Genomic DNA, 17,911 nt, shown 5'->3' with positions numbered 1-17,911 from the left:
CAAAGGGGCAGTGTTCATGACGTTTGGAAGGATATCCCCACCGCCCTCCTACTGCAAAATCACCCACTTCATTTTTAAAACTCTTGCAGCACCAAATCATACTTGTCTCTATACTGCTAGCTGTCCCTTAAACCTGCTTTCTCTGACTGCTCTGCTGGTTTTACACCTCTTGCAGGCTGTGACAATTCTTTCTTGGACCTGTCTATTCAGGACACTAACTCGCAGCCCAAATTAAAGAACACTCCCAATACAGGAGCCCTGCTTCTCCTACCTCCTCTAAGAGCCTGCCCAGTTAATCTCAAAAATGTTTCTGCTGAGTGCATGCTTCCTGGCTTTTATAAGGTGATTTACAGGCCATCACCTGGCCTCTGGCCTTCCAGCGACACCCGGGTGCCTGTTAGATATAATTTACTTGGAGGAGCTGTCTGTGCTGGAGCTTGCTGCTCCGCACCATCGCAGCAGCTCTGAGGACTCCTGATACCTCCTGATCCTGTCCTTCCTTCCAAAAATGTAACTTACTTTTAGTATTTTTACTGCCAGTTATCTAATTATCTAGCATTTGTGTATCTAACCCTGCAGAAGAAATTCCACCGAAACAAGTCCTTGTGAGAGCAAAGCGGAATGAAACTGGGAAGAGTTGAAAGCGTGGGAAGGAGAGTCCACGGGGCAGCGAGGCAGTGCCGCACCGCCGCTGGGAAACCAGCACCGCAGAACACACACGCAAACGTTGGAATGGGATGTGTTGGACTCTGCCATGCCCTTCTGCTGCTGATTTAAATGCTCACACTGATACGTTATAATCCTGCACAGAAAGAAGTAAACATTTCTGAGCAACTAGGGTAAATAATATAATATTACTATTACTACTTTTTCGACTCAGCACGGATTGTACTGTCTTCTTCCCTACTTATAATGTTCATTGCGTGTAATGAGTCTGCCTCTATAATGCAAATAAGCTTCATAATAAAGTTTATTTGCTATACATTACAGTATGTGACAAAATAAATACAAACCACCAATAAAGTTAAAAAAAAACCTACTTAATGAGCCTTAGTGCTCATTACAGCCAAAAAGGAGACTGAATTTAGATGGTTTCTTACCACACCCTGGAAGAAAGTGCCAGTTTAAGTATTCGTTCCTTTTGCCATTTTGTATATTCAAAATCCGCATCTAGGTTATCCCTAGCATTTGCTTACTGAGAGAACAGGCTTGTGATAATAACAAGCATGCAAAAAAGTTACGTGGAGGAACAGAGCTAGAAAACTAAAACTACGGCAAAGCAGGAGTAAGAAATACAAATATTGTAGTGTCAGGGGTCAAAGCTTAGGGCATGCTTAAAATGGGACTCCAGCGATATTAAGAGTAGTGAGGAGAACTTTGCACTTTTTATTTGCATGCATTTTGTTAGGCATTAATCAGCATAATAAGCTTTAATTTTATGAGCACAAAATGTTGCAATTCGGATACTTATCTGTTGTTCCTATTAGTGCTCTGAGAAGAAAATTGTGGTACGTGTTAGAACAAGACCTTCAGAACAACCTTAGGCAAAAATAAATGTGCACACACACTCCTCTCTGTTTGGCTTCAGCACTCCCAGAGCAATTCCATTGTCCATTTGAAGGCACAGATGTAATTTCAAAATTGCCTATGCATATATTCTGCTGATCGCTCTTTTGTTCAGCATTAATTGTCAGCCCTATTAATTGTCCAATGCCACACGGGCTACATTCATGGGCTACAGAATTAGTACAGCAAAGGCTGCCGTTTCACTGCACTGTTGGGGGGAAGGAGGAAACCAGCAAATCTTTCTAAAGCCCACCCATCTCTGCATGAAGGTCCTAGCGGGTTTGCTTCACTTTTATGAGGGGGTAACACAGCGTGCTTAGGCAGTCATTTGCTTTAAGTGTTGGGTTTTTTTTTGTGATAATTCTCTGTATGGACAATCAAGCAGGGGAGAATCCCCAAAGGCAGACGGCATAAACAGGATTTAGTTACACTTAGACTGGCTGAAGTCCAAAGTTCCGATTCCCAAATCCTGGCTCAGCGGTTATTTAACCACCTAGAATTATTACATTCACTAAATTTTGCTTTTTGACTCATAAGTGCTTCCGCACTTGCTCAGACCAGGCTGAGGCTAAGGGGAGCAAGTCCCAGCTCCTTCCCACTTCCCACTGGCAAGCAGAGACCACGCCGGTTAATCCTGGGCAGAGCCCAGTGCAGCAGCATGCCTCCCGCAGGCCAGCATGACCTTCGTCCCCGTGAAACACTTCAAGAGGAGTGGGTGCCTTTCTTTCATACACCACCTCTGGTTGTAGTACCAGAAAGTACAGTATGTGGATTAGCGCCTTTGCAGGCTGGGATTCAAATCTCCCAGCTCCGTCTCTGGCATGCTGCAGCACCAAAGCCGTTAAGGTGACAGACCGGCTGTAGGTGCCCACAGCCTGGAGGGCGTCTCGGGTGCTCATCCCAAACGGACTGAGGCACCTGAACTCTAGAGAGAGGCAGGAGACCTTCTTGGCAGATGCTCTTATCATGCCCTTCAGCTGTTATAGGCAACACGAAAAACACTGTTCCAGTTTGGTACCAACAAAGAAAATTATTCCAATCAAATTAACTTCACCCTGCAGGAGACTGGGGTAGTCACAGAGGGACACCCCCCTGATTCTGGCTCAGAAGGGGATAGGAATGGTCACTGGCAGCTGACAGGCAGTAATTCGCAGCCTGTAAACTGCCTGTCAGCTGCAGGGCACGAAAGCCTTGACCCACGGCTGCCACATCCAAAGGACAAAAACGGTGTGTACATTTTCAGGATCTGAGCAACAAGCATTCTTCCCATCAACCTGCTTGCATGGAAGATCCAAGTTATCCTGCACAAAAGTGTGTGCTAGGAGAGTGTTAGAGGTTTTAAACTGCATAGGCAAGCTCACTGCTGCCTTAATAGTCCTTGTTTCCTTTGCTGGGTCTAATCTAAATTTCTGTGATTTCACTAGAACATTATGAGATAAAGTAGGAATGACGAGCAAGCACAGACTCCTAGGTGAAAACAGATCCTCTCTTCTTACAAAAATTTCTGGTAAGAGTGATGGGAAGAGATTATTAAATAGCCCAAGAGAATAAACTCCATCACTTGCCTGAAGCATGGCATCAGAGTGACATTAAAGTAAGGGGGAAACATTTCAATTTTTCAGTGCACAGACACAAAAGTGAGAACACATTTTCTCCAGGACTGTTTTGGATGCAGCAGCTCCAGCCTGTTTTAAAAGTCTCCCAGTTTTGCTAAAATATACAGCGGCGTGGGCTGCTCACAGAGTTTGTCTTCACGCTGAAGCCAGGCAGTCACTTTGATATATATCACGGAGAGCGATTAAAAGGAAAACAGTAACAGAGAGAGAGAAAGAATGTCGGCTGTACTTGAAATGTGGCATGTGCTGAGCTTAACAAGAAGCAGTACGTGGTGTCAAAACATTCAGATACTCTGCAGGCTGAGGAATGCTGGTAGCTGTGGTAATAAATGTCTTTATTCTGGTCTGATTTGGAAACAGCAATGTTATATAGCATACTGGATGCCGTACCAACACAAAAATGTTAATGATTAAACTGTGATCATGTATAGGAAAGAGCTGAGAAAAGGTCCTAAAATTGATGGCTCCTTTTAGGTAATTCCATAAATATAAACTTTACATCATCTACGTAACACATTAGCGGAAAGCATCAGAGAACAAAAATTTTTGAAGGCTCTTTAAATGAGCTCAGAAAGGAAAAAATTCATCCTGTCCACAGAATGGCTCTTCTCTAGTTTGTAAATATTTGTACAGTTCAATCTTTAATAATCAATAAATTAAAACATACCAGGAGGGAATTAAATGTATGCAACTTTACAAGAGGATGAAGTACTCATAGTTCACCTGTATTTTTTAGGTGCCTTTAGTATTATAGTCCAAAGGACATACTACATTTGTGAGAACTGTGAAAGAAACAAGATAATACAAGGGAAAACTCTCAGCTGTTAAGAATGCAGCATATCCTAACGGCCAGCGGGTTTTCTATAAAAGCACTAAGATTTAACTAGTAATAAAAATTAAATAATAGCAACACTAAAGACAAAAAAGGCACATCCTATGAACCTAGGACTTAACAGCTACCAAAGATCTAAAAGCAAAATCTTGCATTTGTGTTCCTCCTTTATACGTAAGCAGTGGTAATAATATAGAACTAAAATGAAATGTCGAGGCTATTTAAAGTTCTCCACCCTCAGTGGCTTGACTCTTTATTTTCTTTCATTGCTTTTATTTTTCAGAGTATTTTCCAAGCATACAGTAAGATATGCCCTTATCAGAAGAACCTTCCAGTATGGACAAGACCCTGCTGTGAACAAGTACATATAGAAAAAACCCCCGATAAATAAAATTGGAAACAATGTAGGTTCTCAGAAGGTACATAAACAGATTAAGAGATTCTTTTGGCAAATGATTGTACTCTTGTTTTAATAATTCCAGAGAATTTTTTGCTCACTATCACTAACAAACCCATAGATTGTTCTAGCTAGTCCATGAGAAGCATCTATAAGGAGTATCACCAGAATCACTGATGGAAATTTGAATGTGATAATCAATTTTACTTACCGTGGTGGAATTTGTGAAAAAGGGACCCCATTGCCCAAAACGACATTACCCAGACACAAAGGCAAAACAACATTAAAAAGAAGAAACATTTTGCACATAGTAAACTACATCTTTCAGCGCCAACAACAGAATGTGCAGAAGCCCAGAAACTGTGTTTACGCTGCTGAGGTGACACTACCATCCTCCAGCTGTGAATCAAGGAGAAATTATCACTTCATCAAGCTACTTGAAATCTTTCATCATCTTTGAGCCATTGAGCATATCAAATAGCAAGATAAAATCAGAGAGCTTTTGAAAGAGATTGCATAAGCAGCAATAAAGCAATGCTGGCAAAAGCACAGTGCAAAGGACAATAGATTCACCCAGAAAATGTTAAATGACATTTAATTTAACAAAAAAAAGGCCAGAGGTTAAGAGGCAGAAATACACTTTGTAAAACAGCCACGCACATGGAGACTGATAGCAGCGTGCAAAGACCAGCAGCAACATCCAACCAGCTTCCAAACCAAGGGGACCCGTGGAAAGCGGGGGCTGCACTGCATTGCGCCTGCAAGAGCTCTCTGTGAAGACGCTGAGGCAAGGATGGCCGACAACAAACGACAGTCCCCCGGCTGTGCCCTTCTTTGTCCCCTGCACCCGCGGTTTCGGGGGGATCGCTAACTCTCACAGATACCTTACAGTCATCAGAGGATCAGTGACCAGAGAGGAAGAAAGGCAATGAAGACATTTCAGTAACACGGAACAAAACTGTCACTGGAAAAAGGTACACTTTCTTCCAAGCACACCGTAACAGCCTGGGGTCCATCTACAGCAAGACCACAAATGCTGACTGTTTGCAATCAAGCCGTAGGGACCGGCTGTTCACACGAACGAAGTCTCTACTGTATTAAAAACAAGGTGTAAGTTTCTCGTAAAAGCTTGCTGTGTAAGAACAGCGCTGAGCGGATGCTGAGGAAACAAGATTCTGCATTTGAACTGGAATATCTAGTTTTCACCCAGGACAAAGATGAAGCATTATAACACAAGTGTATTTTTGTAGATGAATCTGGAATCAAAGAGTCAGTCAGCACCATTTGCCCAAGCTCAGGCTCTTCTTATAGCTTTTTCAGAAACATGTAATTCTGTCTTTAGACACTCTAACATCAAATCTAACAATTGAGGACGAAAACCATTTACAAGTCCATCCTGGACAAACTTCCGGGGATCAGTGCAAGACTGAAGTGTAGTGTAGTTTCTTTTGTGGTCTCAACAGTCGGATTTCAACTATTTGTGTAAAAAGCCTTTCAACTTTTCTCAGGATACCATTTTAGAGTCTCAAGGATCTCTGCATTAAGAGCAGTATATACAATAATTTTATCACCTGTAATATATGACACAGTAATAATAGAGAGAATGAGCGGTTTAATATTAAACCATAAAAGATCTTCCCACACAGTAGTTTATAGGTCATTGTCTGCGTTAATATAGCTTCTAATTGTGCTACAATTGACTTTATAATACAATTAAAGTATCCTTAATCTTCCTATTATTTCAGATCAACAGCTCTTCGGTGAAAAAAATGCAGTATTTTTTTTCTCTTTCATTTCTAGGACTTGGCTGTCTATTGTGCTGTATTATTGCTTTCTTCACAAAGGAAGAATTTTGATTTTTAAATAAGAAAACCACTGCATTGCTTGAAAGAGACTTCTCATATAAATAAATATGTTCTCTAAATGATGGCAGGAGTACACAAGTTGGACAATCTAAATAGACAAGCTATTATTAAATAATATAATATTAATAAACTCTTGCACTATTATGTATAGTGAGAAAAAGAATATAAGCAGTGTAGAAGATCTTAAATGCACAAAATATGAAAGAGCAAAAGAGAACAATGTCTTTGACAATAGCAGCTACAAAAATCTGAGCAAGGGAAGTAGATTAATAATTGAACGCATAAATGCACAGTCTAACATGAGAGATTTGGGCCTTGTTTTCTTTCCTTTAGGGAAGAACTGAGAACAAAAATTCTCTCTGCCTAGTTCCATCACGTACACATTATCTCAACCTTAGCTTCACCATGATCCTGTATAAAGTGGCTTTTCCATCATAACGCAGATCCAGGCTGCGTGAGGCAAAAGACGACCTACTCCAGAAAATGCTAAATGAAGAGAACACCACCCAAAAGAAACCAAATGTTCGGTCTTTAGCAAACACCATAAACCCAGCAATGGGCTAGACTGCTTGAGATATCAGCACAAAAATATCGTTCAGCAAATTATTCTTGGCACAAACAACAAGGCTGGTAAATGCCCTGGGAGAAGGAAACACCCTGATGGTGACACCCACTGTCAAAAGTATAAATAGAGAGAGCTGGGGATGAAAATTTGCAGTCCTGAATCTTATCAGGCTGTGCATCTAAATTTGGGATTGTGGTTAGACTCGTACCTGCTGTCACTATGAGCTGTGGCACTAAGTCTTCGACTAGTACCACTAGAATTAGCAGTGGAGGTGGTGGTGGTGGTGGAGGATGTAGTGGTGGAAGTGGTGGAGGGGGTAGCAGCTGTGGAGTACGTAAGTCTGGTGGATACTCCTCAGTGTCCAGTAGAAAATACACCTCTTCTGGAGGAAGCGGAGGTTTCTCTGGGAGAAGCTTTGGTGGAGGAGTTTCCAGGAGCAGCTATGGAGGGGGCTTTAGCAGTGGCAGTTGTGGAAGGATTAGCCGCAGTTGCTATGGTGGGAGAATGAGTGGTGGTAGTTACGGAGGAGGAATGGGCTGTGGCAGTATGGGAGGAGGATTTGGATCAGGTGGGGGTGGTTTTGGGGGAATGGGAGGTGGTTATGGACCTGGCTTTGGCGGAGGTAGTTTTGGCAGTGGTGGATATAGTGGAGGTGGTTTTAGTGGCTTCGGGGGTAGCGGTGGCTTTGGTGGTGGCAGCTTTGGTGGTGGTGGCAGCTATGGTGGAGGCAGTTTTGGCGGAATGGGCTTTGGTGAAGATGCCGGCTTGCTCTCCACAAATGAAAAGTTGACGATGCAGAACCTTAATGATCGCCTGGCTTCTTACTTGGATAAAGTGCGACGCTTGGAGGATGAAAATACTCAACTTGAACAACTGATCAGGGAGTGGTATAAAAATCAAGGTCCCACTTGTAGCAGGGACTACAGCCAATATTACAGAACAATTGAAGAACTGCAAAACCAGGTATGATGTAATTTGACTAATTTTGAACAGATTCTCATTAGAACGGCATTTGCCTCCTGCAGCACAGTTTCCCTATTTGGGGTGATATATCCCCTTTTGTTTTAGCTAGGAAGCAGACCAGTGTGGTGACAAAGCTTGACTACCAGTTTTTCTCTGCTGTGGGTGATGTGCGTATTCTGGCATGCTTGTATTTGGCGCAAGTAGCATTGTTTGGTGCAATGGCAGATCATTACTAGTGCACCCATTACAGGGCCTGTCCAGTGCCCCCTTCAACGCTGTGCTCTTGCTTGTTTGTTCCTTGCTCTCTTGAACAGGAGCTATAACCATTGCTTGCTTATGTTGTGCTACCAGTGGCCATATTAATTGCATCTTTTTGTGACTGTACATGTGCATTTAGTCTAATTCTAGTCCTCAGCCATTTAATAGTCCCATATCTCCTACATTAATATGGTTATTGCCAATGCAATGGTAATTATGTTTTCCCACTGTTTCTGGAATATGAGGAGTTTACTTAGTTATTCTTTCCAACAAGGTATTACAGTTTGCATGGATATTTGTAAACCAAAATTGACAGCAAAGGCACTTCTTTTTTAAATGGAAGCAATAAACTCTTCTTTCTATATATAGCTCCTGCAGCACTAGTCAGGCTTGATGTTACCATAAAGATATTCTGAAATGTGTTTCTGCATAGGTATTTCTTCCCTCTACCTGTGTGTCAGACTGAAAAGACAACTGGATGAATAACATCTGTCCTCTCCCTTTCAGATTGTTGGTGCAAATGTGGACCTTAACAAGATCCTTCTTGACATTGACAACACCAGAATGACCGTGGATGACTTCAGACTGAAGTGAGTCTTTCCCTTCCTGTCTCACTCCATCTTGCCTCCCTCTACCCTCTGTGAGTTCATATTGCCAATTAATCTCTGTAGATGCTGTAGCCTCTTGGCTCCAATGACAGAATATATAATTGTTGGGAAAAGCATTCTCAGAATTATTTTGTTAGTCTTTCATTATTATTTTTCTCCAGACAAGTTATTGAAGAGTGCCATTTAATGGACTACATTTTAAGTTTCTCCATCCTTGCATGTAGATTTACAAGCATAAACCTCATTATATAAATCTCATAGAGAGAAATTCTACTGAAATCAAACAAACCTATTGGAGATGGAAAGAGAATTAGGTCCTTCCTTTCAAGAACTGAGCACTGGGATTAAAGACCAAAGATGTACTGATGGGAACTGTTCATAATCAAGATAACAAAGAGGTCTGGCGGCACTTTTACTATCTTTCCTGTCTGTCATTTAGGTATGAAACTGAATGTACTCTTCACCAGAGTGTGGCGAGTGATATTAATGGATTACGTCCACTTTTGGATCAACTGACTCTAGCCAGATCTGACCTGGAGACACAGTTTGAATCCCTAAAAGAGGAACTGATCTATCTCAGGAAGAACCACGAAGAGGTAAGTTTCTCCACACTTGAAAATACTAACTAACAAAAGCTCAAGACTCAGAGAATTTCCTGTGGATTTCTTCCACTAGTAGTAACCAGATTTGAGCTTTGATGATCCAACGTGACAGAATTTGGCTTTGATTTTCAGAAGTATGTAGCATCCATAGCTGCCCGCAACTGATGTAAAACAACACCTAAGTCAAAACATGGCAAAACGAGATCAGGGAAATGAATGGCTTTCAGGACAAACTACAATTTTGTTGATGAACCCATGGAAGGAAAATTGAATAGAATATAAAGATGAGTCAAAAGAAAATATTTATACTATCTTCAATGATTTTTCCCATTGAGAAGAAAAATATTCATAAAAGGATTTTCACAAAGAGCACGCTGCATAGGATTCCTTATGACCTTGAGAAGAAAATGTCAGGATCAATGTGTATGTGGCGCCCGGCTATATAACTGTAAAGTTTGGCTTAGGAATGGCAGAATCATTCCCTTTCATGACCAGGGCAGATGAGGCCCCCTTTGCAGGAGTGACACAGCTGTGTGAGGATTTGTGTCCCCTTCTTCTCCTTTATTTGAAACAACAACATTTCTCCGTATCTTCAGCCTTTGACAACCTCGTGATGTTTTTTTGTGGGTTTTTTTCAGGAAATGAAAGGACTGCAAACACAGTCTGGTGGTGATGTCAATGTGGAGGTCAATGCTACTCCTGGCATTAATTTGATGGAAAAATTAAATGAAATGCGCTGTGAATATGAACGGCTTATTGAGAACAACCGGAGAGAGGTGGAAAGCTGGTATGAAACCAAGGTAACACACAGGGATTTTTCAGTTACTAACTATTTCACACAAAGGATTGGTCCTATTTACATCCAGCAGAGAAAAGGCAACTTATCACGTATTATTTAGTGGACATGAACTTTAAATTACTTTAAGCAGTTTGCTGTAACAGATCAGTTCTGGAGTATTAGGGTTATGTGGTAAAGCATGTAGAATCTCTGTGTTCCAGTAGCAAGGTGAATTACACAGAGTGAGCTAGTGGAGTGGCATGTAGGAAATATCCATAGTTAGCCTACATTACACCTTTCTGCATTCTTATTAATTGCTTTCTGAATGCTTTTATAATAACCCCACAATGTTTTCTTATTATCAAAAATTCCTCAATTTTGTATGTGCATTTTTCAGATGGAAGAAGTTAATCAACAAGTCCACTCAAGTGGCCAGGAGATACAATCAAGCAACCAACAGATCTCCGAGCTGAGACGTGAATATCAAAGCCTGGAAATTGAGCTGCAGTCGCAAATCAGCATGGTAAGTAAAGGTATTTGCTTCTGCTTCACCTGTGACACAGGCTGTATGTCTCACTAGAATGAAAGAATGGTTACATCTAGAAAGTACTCCATCTGTAGAGAATGGGATACCAGCTTACTTGTCTTCAAACATATGCTTTTTCCTGGTTTGTGAAGATCTCCAATTTTTCCACAAAAATGAGTTAAACTTGCCACATTCCCATAAACACTGTATTTTGTTTTCCGTTTGCAGGTAGACTCTTTGCAATCCAACTTGGAAGACACAGAACGTCGCTATAACATGCAGCTGCAGCAGATCCAGTGTATGATCGGCCCCTTGGAGGAGGAGCTGGCCAGCATCCGCTGTGAGATGGAGAGTCAGAACGAAGAGTACAAGATGCTCCTGGGCATCAAGACCCGCCTGGAACAGGAGATTGCTCAGTACCGGGCACTGCTTGAGGAAGGGCAGCAAGACCTTGTGTATGTAAACTGGCAAAAGAACACAGCATTATGTGAAACCCAGGCTTGCTAGATTAGCCACAAAGACAGGAAATTAACAGTCTAGATTTGCAAAACAGATTTTGTACTGAAATGAGGCTAATTCAGCTATCTTGACCAATCACCTCCCACGTTTGAGGTACTATACCTTTCTTGGCAAACCCGTTCAGAGTATAAATCAAGTGAGGAAAAATGAACACAGAAATTCTGAACTACTGATTTGGGGCTGGGCAGGGAAACCCATGCACAGAGCCTTATACCTTCACCCTGGGTCCAGAAAAGGTCAGGAACTGAACAGACAGAAGTCACCTTGGAAAAGACTGTAAGCAGAAAAATGACCATAGTTTTCCAAACCTCCACAGAAGTCTCAGCGTGCAGTTCTCTGAAAGTTCAAGCTACTTCGGTTTCCCTTATGCAGTGAGCCTGCTTCTGCTTGTAAGTGGTGCCTGAAAGAACAGCTAAAGCTTCATGTTCTACCTTTCCAATTTGGAGTGCAGTGACACCATACACTGATAAAGCAGCAATGCTAAATCTTGCCAGAAATACCTCAGCAAAATGTGGGAAAAGCAAAAACTCTTGCATTCAAGCTGAAATTGAAAGGGAGGTTGATTTTTGGCACTGCATCAGTTGTCTTGCTGATCTGTGCTACGTTCTAAAAAGAAGTACAAACAAGAGAAGTGCAGGCTTCCGTGCAGTATCTGTAGATAGATTTCCTTCTGAGATCAAAAATGCATTTGATTAACTTTTTTCTCCTTTCTCTCTCTTTGCAGAATCCCGGCAGGAGGAATGGGAGGAGGAATGGGCGGAGGCATGGGAGGTGGTAGAATAGGAGGTGGTGGCTATTCTTCTGTAGGAGGAAGAGGAGGAGGAGGAGGTGGTAGCATGAGTGGTGGATATGGAGGTGGTGGCATTTCCTCTGGCAGTGGAATGGGAGGAGGAATGGGAGGAGGAATGGGGGGAGGAATGGGAGCAGGGATGGGAGGAGGAAGTGGTGGAGGAGGAATGGGAGGGGGAAGTGGCGGTGGATGCAGTGGTATTGTTGGAGGAGGAGGAGGAAGGATGTCAGGAGGTGTCAGCAGTTCCCACTCCTACTCTTCATCTTCCCAGTCTCAGTCCTGCAGGACTGGTGGTGAAAGCCAAGGTGAGAATTGTTGCATGGTCGCACTGTTCCCTCAGTCCCATTCTTACTAATTTATACACTATATCAACATACTCTTCCAGAGGTACACAGTACCGAGGATAAACTAAAATCTCTGGAAAGTGCTAGACTTACTTTCATTAAAAATTCTTTCCTATTTGTGTGCAAAGGATCAACCCCGCTTAAGAAACACACATTCAATTTCTACTCCATTTTGTGGGTGACATCAGCTAATCATGCAGTTAAAACTCCAGCTGTTTTTCTTCACCTCTCTCATTCTTTGCAGAACCTCATAAATACCGCTGCTTTTGTACTGTGCTGAAGTTTTCCTTTATGCTTTTGGAATGCTTATGGTCACCTGTCACATAATCAAGCTTCTTTTCTTGTCTGGTAAATGCTGGTGCCTCAGAGATTCAGTGCTAGTACTGAAGAAATTAATGCTTTCCTGATTTCTGAACAGGGTATGGAAGAAAATCTTTTGACTAAGAATATACATTGAGGATCCTACAGCGCACGACCTTTCGAGCGGAAGTTGGCCCAAACTCTCTCCATTCACCATGCTCCTGAGAAAGACAGGCGCTCCCAGCAGTTCCGCAGCGCCGATGATGCCACCTGCCCGCGCAGCCCCATCAGAGCGCCCCGACGACCGCCTGCCATGCCCCACGCGCTGCTTCTGCCCGGAACGCTTTGCGGCTTCAATCGTTGGCACTTGAGCTACTGGCTTTACAGATTCAACCTGTTTGTTACGTGGGTTGTTCTGTATCCGGAAGATGTCACTAATAAAGCTTCATTTCTGCCTGATGCAATCAAAATCCTGTGTGTAGGTTTTTTTCCATTCTATAGGTCCAAACATTTAAGAAGAAAACACAAAGCCATGCCAACACATGCCTCCGGGTAGAAAAGTTGATGATATGTTACAATAGTTAATAATGAAATTTAGAGTTAAAGCCCATTTCTGAGTGTTCAGGGCAGATCATAATCTTCTTGGAGCATCCTGTGCTGTGCCTTTGTTTTTTAGTAACATGCCAGATACTCTTGTGGAGCTGAGCTCTCAGACTCAGTAGCAGCTGAATATCAGCCCGGAATAGACTGTAGAATCTCACGATTCTACACGAATGCTAATAAAGCTGGCGTCAAATGAGTGCCCACCCAGGCCTGACACAAAGCAACGTGAATGATTACAGAACCATGATTGCGAAATGAGAGGAGCGTTTCAATTTGTGATTCACAAAAACTTAACTGACACATACCGGTTTAAACTGGAAACGCACAAACTTGGGATCTGCTTTTGAACACACAAGAAAAAGAAGTAAAAAAGAAATATAATTTGCAGGATCTTTACAAAGTTCTCCTCCATAAAATGTTAATACTAACAGCAATATTTGCCTTCCACCTGTGACAAATGAAGTACATGTGAAAGTACCTGGAACGTTCACTTTTGGATATAGGAAGTTCTGTACTGTGAAGAAAACTAACATAAACTTTCAGCCATATCCAACTGTTACTTAAAAACATTCCTGACTACAGTTTGCAAAAAATTGATTGTCTGGCTGCTGCAACAGCTTGGAGCAACTCAACAAACAAATAATCGGAAAGCACTCTCTTACTATTAGCTACCTTTTGGGAGTTGCATTTGCTTCTGTCCATCTTTTTTATATGCTTTTATGCGGTCATTATTTCAAAGAAATTATAGCATAGCTTTCTCCAGTTGTTGGGACAACCTTGTTCATGAAAACAAACAGTAGCTTGTTTCATTGCAGCCCACCCCCATGGATAAAACGCATGTCCAGAGACTTAGGTGAACAAAATAACTTTGCCTTCTGGAGACTAACAAATTCAGAGATCAAGGGAAATGAAATATTTTGTCCTAGGCCTTTCAAAGCAGTCTCTTGTGCACGTTTGAGGAATCTCAGGAATTTCTGCATATTTTGGAGGAGACAGGGCTGCCAAATTAGGCAGATCGTAAACCACAGCTTTATTAATTTTAACGAGAAGTTGGCATCTGAATTCCTCAGGCTCATTTGAAAGTCTTAGTCCATTGTACAGCTACCGCCCAGACAACACAGCACAGACGCAGCTATAGGCTGTGCGGCTCCCGAGTAAACCCAGCAGTGGCAAGCCTGGAAAGGCACATAAAATCCCAGTGCCGGCCCCGCAGGCCGGTCTGCCGTAGCTCCCCGAGGCAGCTTCAGCTCGCAGCTGTTTGCAGCGGGCTCTGGCCTAAGCCGGCCGGGACAGCATGTCTGCGGGGAAGCCACGTTCCCAAAGCAGGTGCACAGTGGTCCCAGCTCCAAAGGCTAGCAGGGCATCCCGGCAAGCCAGGGGCCAAGATTACCCTGAGGCTGTGCAAGTGAAGGGTGTATCTCGCTCGGACGTGAACTTGCAGGCTTTACTGACACAGGGCTGTCGCCTCTAGTGGTGAATAGAAAAGAAAATGAGGATTGCGAGGAAGAGGAGCTAGCACCGTCAATTAAAGGTAAAACAGGTTGACACACGATGGTGTGCATCGAGAGAAGAGATGGAAAATTCATTTCAGAAATACAGGTCACATTGCCATGCAAACTTTCTCAGCTCTTGGAAGCCATTGAGGGAAACAGAAATACTTGATCTACACCAAAGCAAAGTCTGTATGTGTTTGTGTTGCGCTTGCACGAACTAGCTTTTGCAGACTTGTTAAACAGACTTCGTGCTACACAAATACTTCCAGTGACACACAACAGGAAGAGTGAGATTCTAGTAATGCTGATTTCTATTTCTTTGGTTTTGTTTTAGATACTTGGACTACACATATCATGGAGAAAGAGATGTGATGTTCATAGCGAGTGGTGTGTGGATTGTTTCAGAGTAATCAGCTGTGCTTATGCCAGAGCCCTCTAGAGGGTGCTGTGTCGTTACCTCTTGCGCTTTATACGTACAGCTACCTCCACGTATGTCAGTCCACACTTCAAACTAACCTTTAACGAGTATGTATTTTCCTGTCTAGTAATTACCTTGCTGCCCAACAGGCACCAAGTGCTACGTATCACATGACGAAGTTCAGAAGGGGTTAAAACAGGCAGAATGGAGACAGCACCTAGTAAGACACCCAATTTGGGGAATGAAGGATTTTCAAGAGAAAGTCACTGGGGTGGCTTAGGAAATTAAAAGAGAGTGTGAGAGGGGAATAAGGAATCTCACCGTATCTTGAACAAAGACTGAGGAAAACCCTGTGGATCTAGACAATGAGAATGTTTGGATGAATGCGATAGAGCTGGGATCTTCCATAGACAACTATGAAATTTGGGGATATGTCCCCCCAAAGGCTGTGGTCACAGAGATGATCCTCCATTCAATATACAGAAGATCAAAATGAAGAACATCATTAATTCCACTGTATCAGTCTAGGGCATATGGATACCCTGTGCTGTATTTTGAGTGCTGTAATTTTGGTGACCCTGTCTCAAAAATAACACAATAGAGCTGGAAAAGATTCAGGGAAAGTGGAAAAGGTATAGAAAAAACTTCTGCATGTGAACTAGATAGTATCCTAGAGTGTTTCAGCCTCAGAAGGAGGCACATCCTGACCAAGGAAATGACAGCATTCTCTCTAAACACAGCAGTATGCAAAATCACAACTGACATGAAGGTGTTTCTAATTAAAGTAATTTAACTCTAATTAGAGATAGTTGACAAAAAGTTGATATGCCATAATTTTGTAGATTTTTTCATTATTCAGTTGCACTCTAAGTTCAAAATTTTGTTTCTGTCTTAAGGTGTATTTCCCACATATTGAAGTCCCTTCCCTTCTGGAGCCACAGCTAACACCTCTAGGTTCTTTGGAAGTCACTGGCAGTACCTCCAAGGACATGCCTTTAGGCAGCTGAATTCAAGCTCTGGGATTCAGCACCTCAAGTTTGTATCTCATCACATATTAAGCCTCTAAAAACGAAGCACTTCTACAGAGAGCAGATAACATTCTAGTGGTAACAGTTCACACTTCTCCCCTTCCAATTCAACAATATTTTGTTGACAAGCCTTTCTATATAATTCTTATGATAAAAGAATAAAATTAGGTGTACGGATATACAAAAGCCTATTGTAAAATCATAAACCTGTTACGAAAAACAAACCCAGAAGACTCTACAAGAATATGGCTTCATCCAGGGTGAAGCTGTGCTATTTCCAAGTAGCCGACTGTTGGTTTTCAGAGGGGTGGTGGGAGTAGGAATCTTGTTTGTAACCAGCCTCCTTTGGCGCCTGTGCTGCTCCAGGAGATGGGCAGGTAGGAGTTTCGCTGGGTGTTTGAGAAGCCGAATGGCAGCAGCTACATGCCAAGAGCAAAGCACAAGCGAAAGGTGCCCCTTTCAGGAGTTCAGGACTTCAGCCCCACCTCTTTTTACATCCATGGGGCACATACAGGCACACTGTCTTCATATTCAAACAATCCTACTCCCTCCCCTGATGCATACCTTCATGTGTAAGGTGACTCAATCCCTTCTCACTCTTCTTTTGCTAATTTTATGAGTTTATTTCTTCTTCTGTAATATGGAATCTCTTCTGAAAATACTTCTACGTTGAATTCATCCTCCCTCACTGAATAAGCTGATTTTGAGGCAGTCATTCACAGGAGGTTCCACCAGCTCCTTGAGCTTCCTTTGTACTAGCCAAATGACTCCTCTGTAAGAGTTAGAGAGCCAATATTTAATGCACAGCTGGAAACCCGAGAATTTGTTTCTGTTCAAGGCTTTTCTCAGTTTCATAGAAGCTTGATCGGTAAAGATGGAAAAAGCAACTCACTGAAGATCCCATATTGCATAGAGAGTGGAAAAAAATACACAATTTTTTCTTACTCTGTGTTTTGTTTTGTGTTGCAAGATATTCCCTCACTGTTGGCAAACACAATTCATTGTAACTAGTTCAGATAATCATTATGTTTTTTCAGATCTAATCTTTTGCACTGTACCTTTTCATCAAACTATTTTTTACTGCATCATATAATTCAAGGACATATTCTGAGAAATGGCTATTTTCAATATGATTATGAAAACATGAAATGTCAGAAATTTCTCCTCTAAATTTCTTCTGAGTCCATTTAAAATAGTTAAAATAAAAGTAATGGCTGTTTCATAGGAAAAGATTTAATAAGTTTTCCCTTGCAAAATTCTACTTTTGTGTCTGTCACCCAGTTTTCTTCAACAAGAAAGACGACTGAAATCACTATCCTGCATTTTCAGAAAAAGATAAATACCACCACGACCTTCCTCAATATAGGCAGTGACAACAGAGTGAAAAATTCAGTGTAATGTTCTCTTCTGTAACACATGGGAATGCAGTTTCTAAAACCAATAATTTATTTCAGTATATTAAAGTAGATTTCTAAATAGCTAATGTAACTTTCAAATACATTAAGGAACGAAGAGTCCCTTGCAGGCTGCTAGTCCTGCAAATCATCGTCTGTGATCACAGGAGGAAGACAAAAGCTGAAACACTGAATTTCGCCACACAGAAGACAACCAAGGTGGAGCCTTCATTAACTCCTATTACTAGCGATATATTGCCAGATTAATAGAAGCTATGAGATATTATATTAACCAACAAAATATCCAACAAAGAGCCACCCACATAAAATTACAGTGCGTGCTTTGTGTGAATCAACTCAGACATACTTGAACAGAACGGTAATGCGTTTTACTTACCTCAGACAAGATTTCCTCAGCACATCACTTTCGGCATGAGCACTACGGC

At 41.9% G+C, this 17,911-nt stretch overlaps 1 protein-coding gene across 1 annotated transcript; it reads left to right on the top strand.

Annotated features, from left to right (window-relative positions):
• Nucleotides 1-7,060: 7,060 nt before the first annotated feature.
• LOC104626850 (keratin, type I cytoskeletal 13-like) lies at nucleotides 7,061-12,673 on the top strand. The gene is made up of 8 exons (XM_010294879.1): nucleotides 7,061-7,804; nucleotides 8,570-8,652; nucleotides 9,110-9,266; nucleotides 9,911-10,072; nucleotides 10,448-10,573; nucleotides 10,805-11,031; nucleotides 11,820-12,190; nucleotides 12,648-12,673. Exons 1-8 carry the CDS (start codon nucleotides 7,061-7,063, stop codon nucleotides 12,671-12,673), a joined length of 1,896 nt encoding a protein of 631 aa, XP_010293181.1.
• Nucleotides 12,674-17,911: the final 5,238 nt, after the last annotated feature.

The sequence above is a fragment of the Phaethon lepturus genome, unplaced genomic scaffold, assembly GCF_000687285.1.
Source record: "Phaethon lepturus isolate BGI_N335 unplaced genomic scaffold, ASM68728v1 scaffold51440, whole genome shotgun sequence".
Classification (NCBI taxonomy): Eukaryota; Metazoa; Chordata; class Aves; order Phaethontiformes; family Phaethontidae; genus Phaethon; species Phaethon lepturus.
The sequence above is the reverse complement of the archived record's forward strand: the minus strand, read 5'-3'. Positions and strand labels throughout refer to the sequence as shown.

What these genes read in the sequence shown, in the direction of transcription:
- LOC104626850 (XM_010294879.1), top strand. Translation starts at nt 7,061, where the DNA reads ATGAGCTGTGGCACTAAGTCTTCGACTAGTACCACTAGAATTAGCAGT. An exon ending in TTGAAGAACTGCAAAACCAG is followed by an intron (nt 7,805 to 8,569) that starts GTATGATGTAAT and finishes TCTCCCTTTCAG; the next exon opens with ATTGTTGGTGCAAATGTGGA. An exon ending in TGCAGTCGCAAATCAGCATG is followed by an intron (nt 10,574 to 10,804) that starts GTAAGTAAAGGT and finishes TTCCGTTTGCAG; the next exon opens with GTAGACTCTTTGCAATCCAA.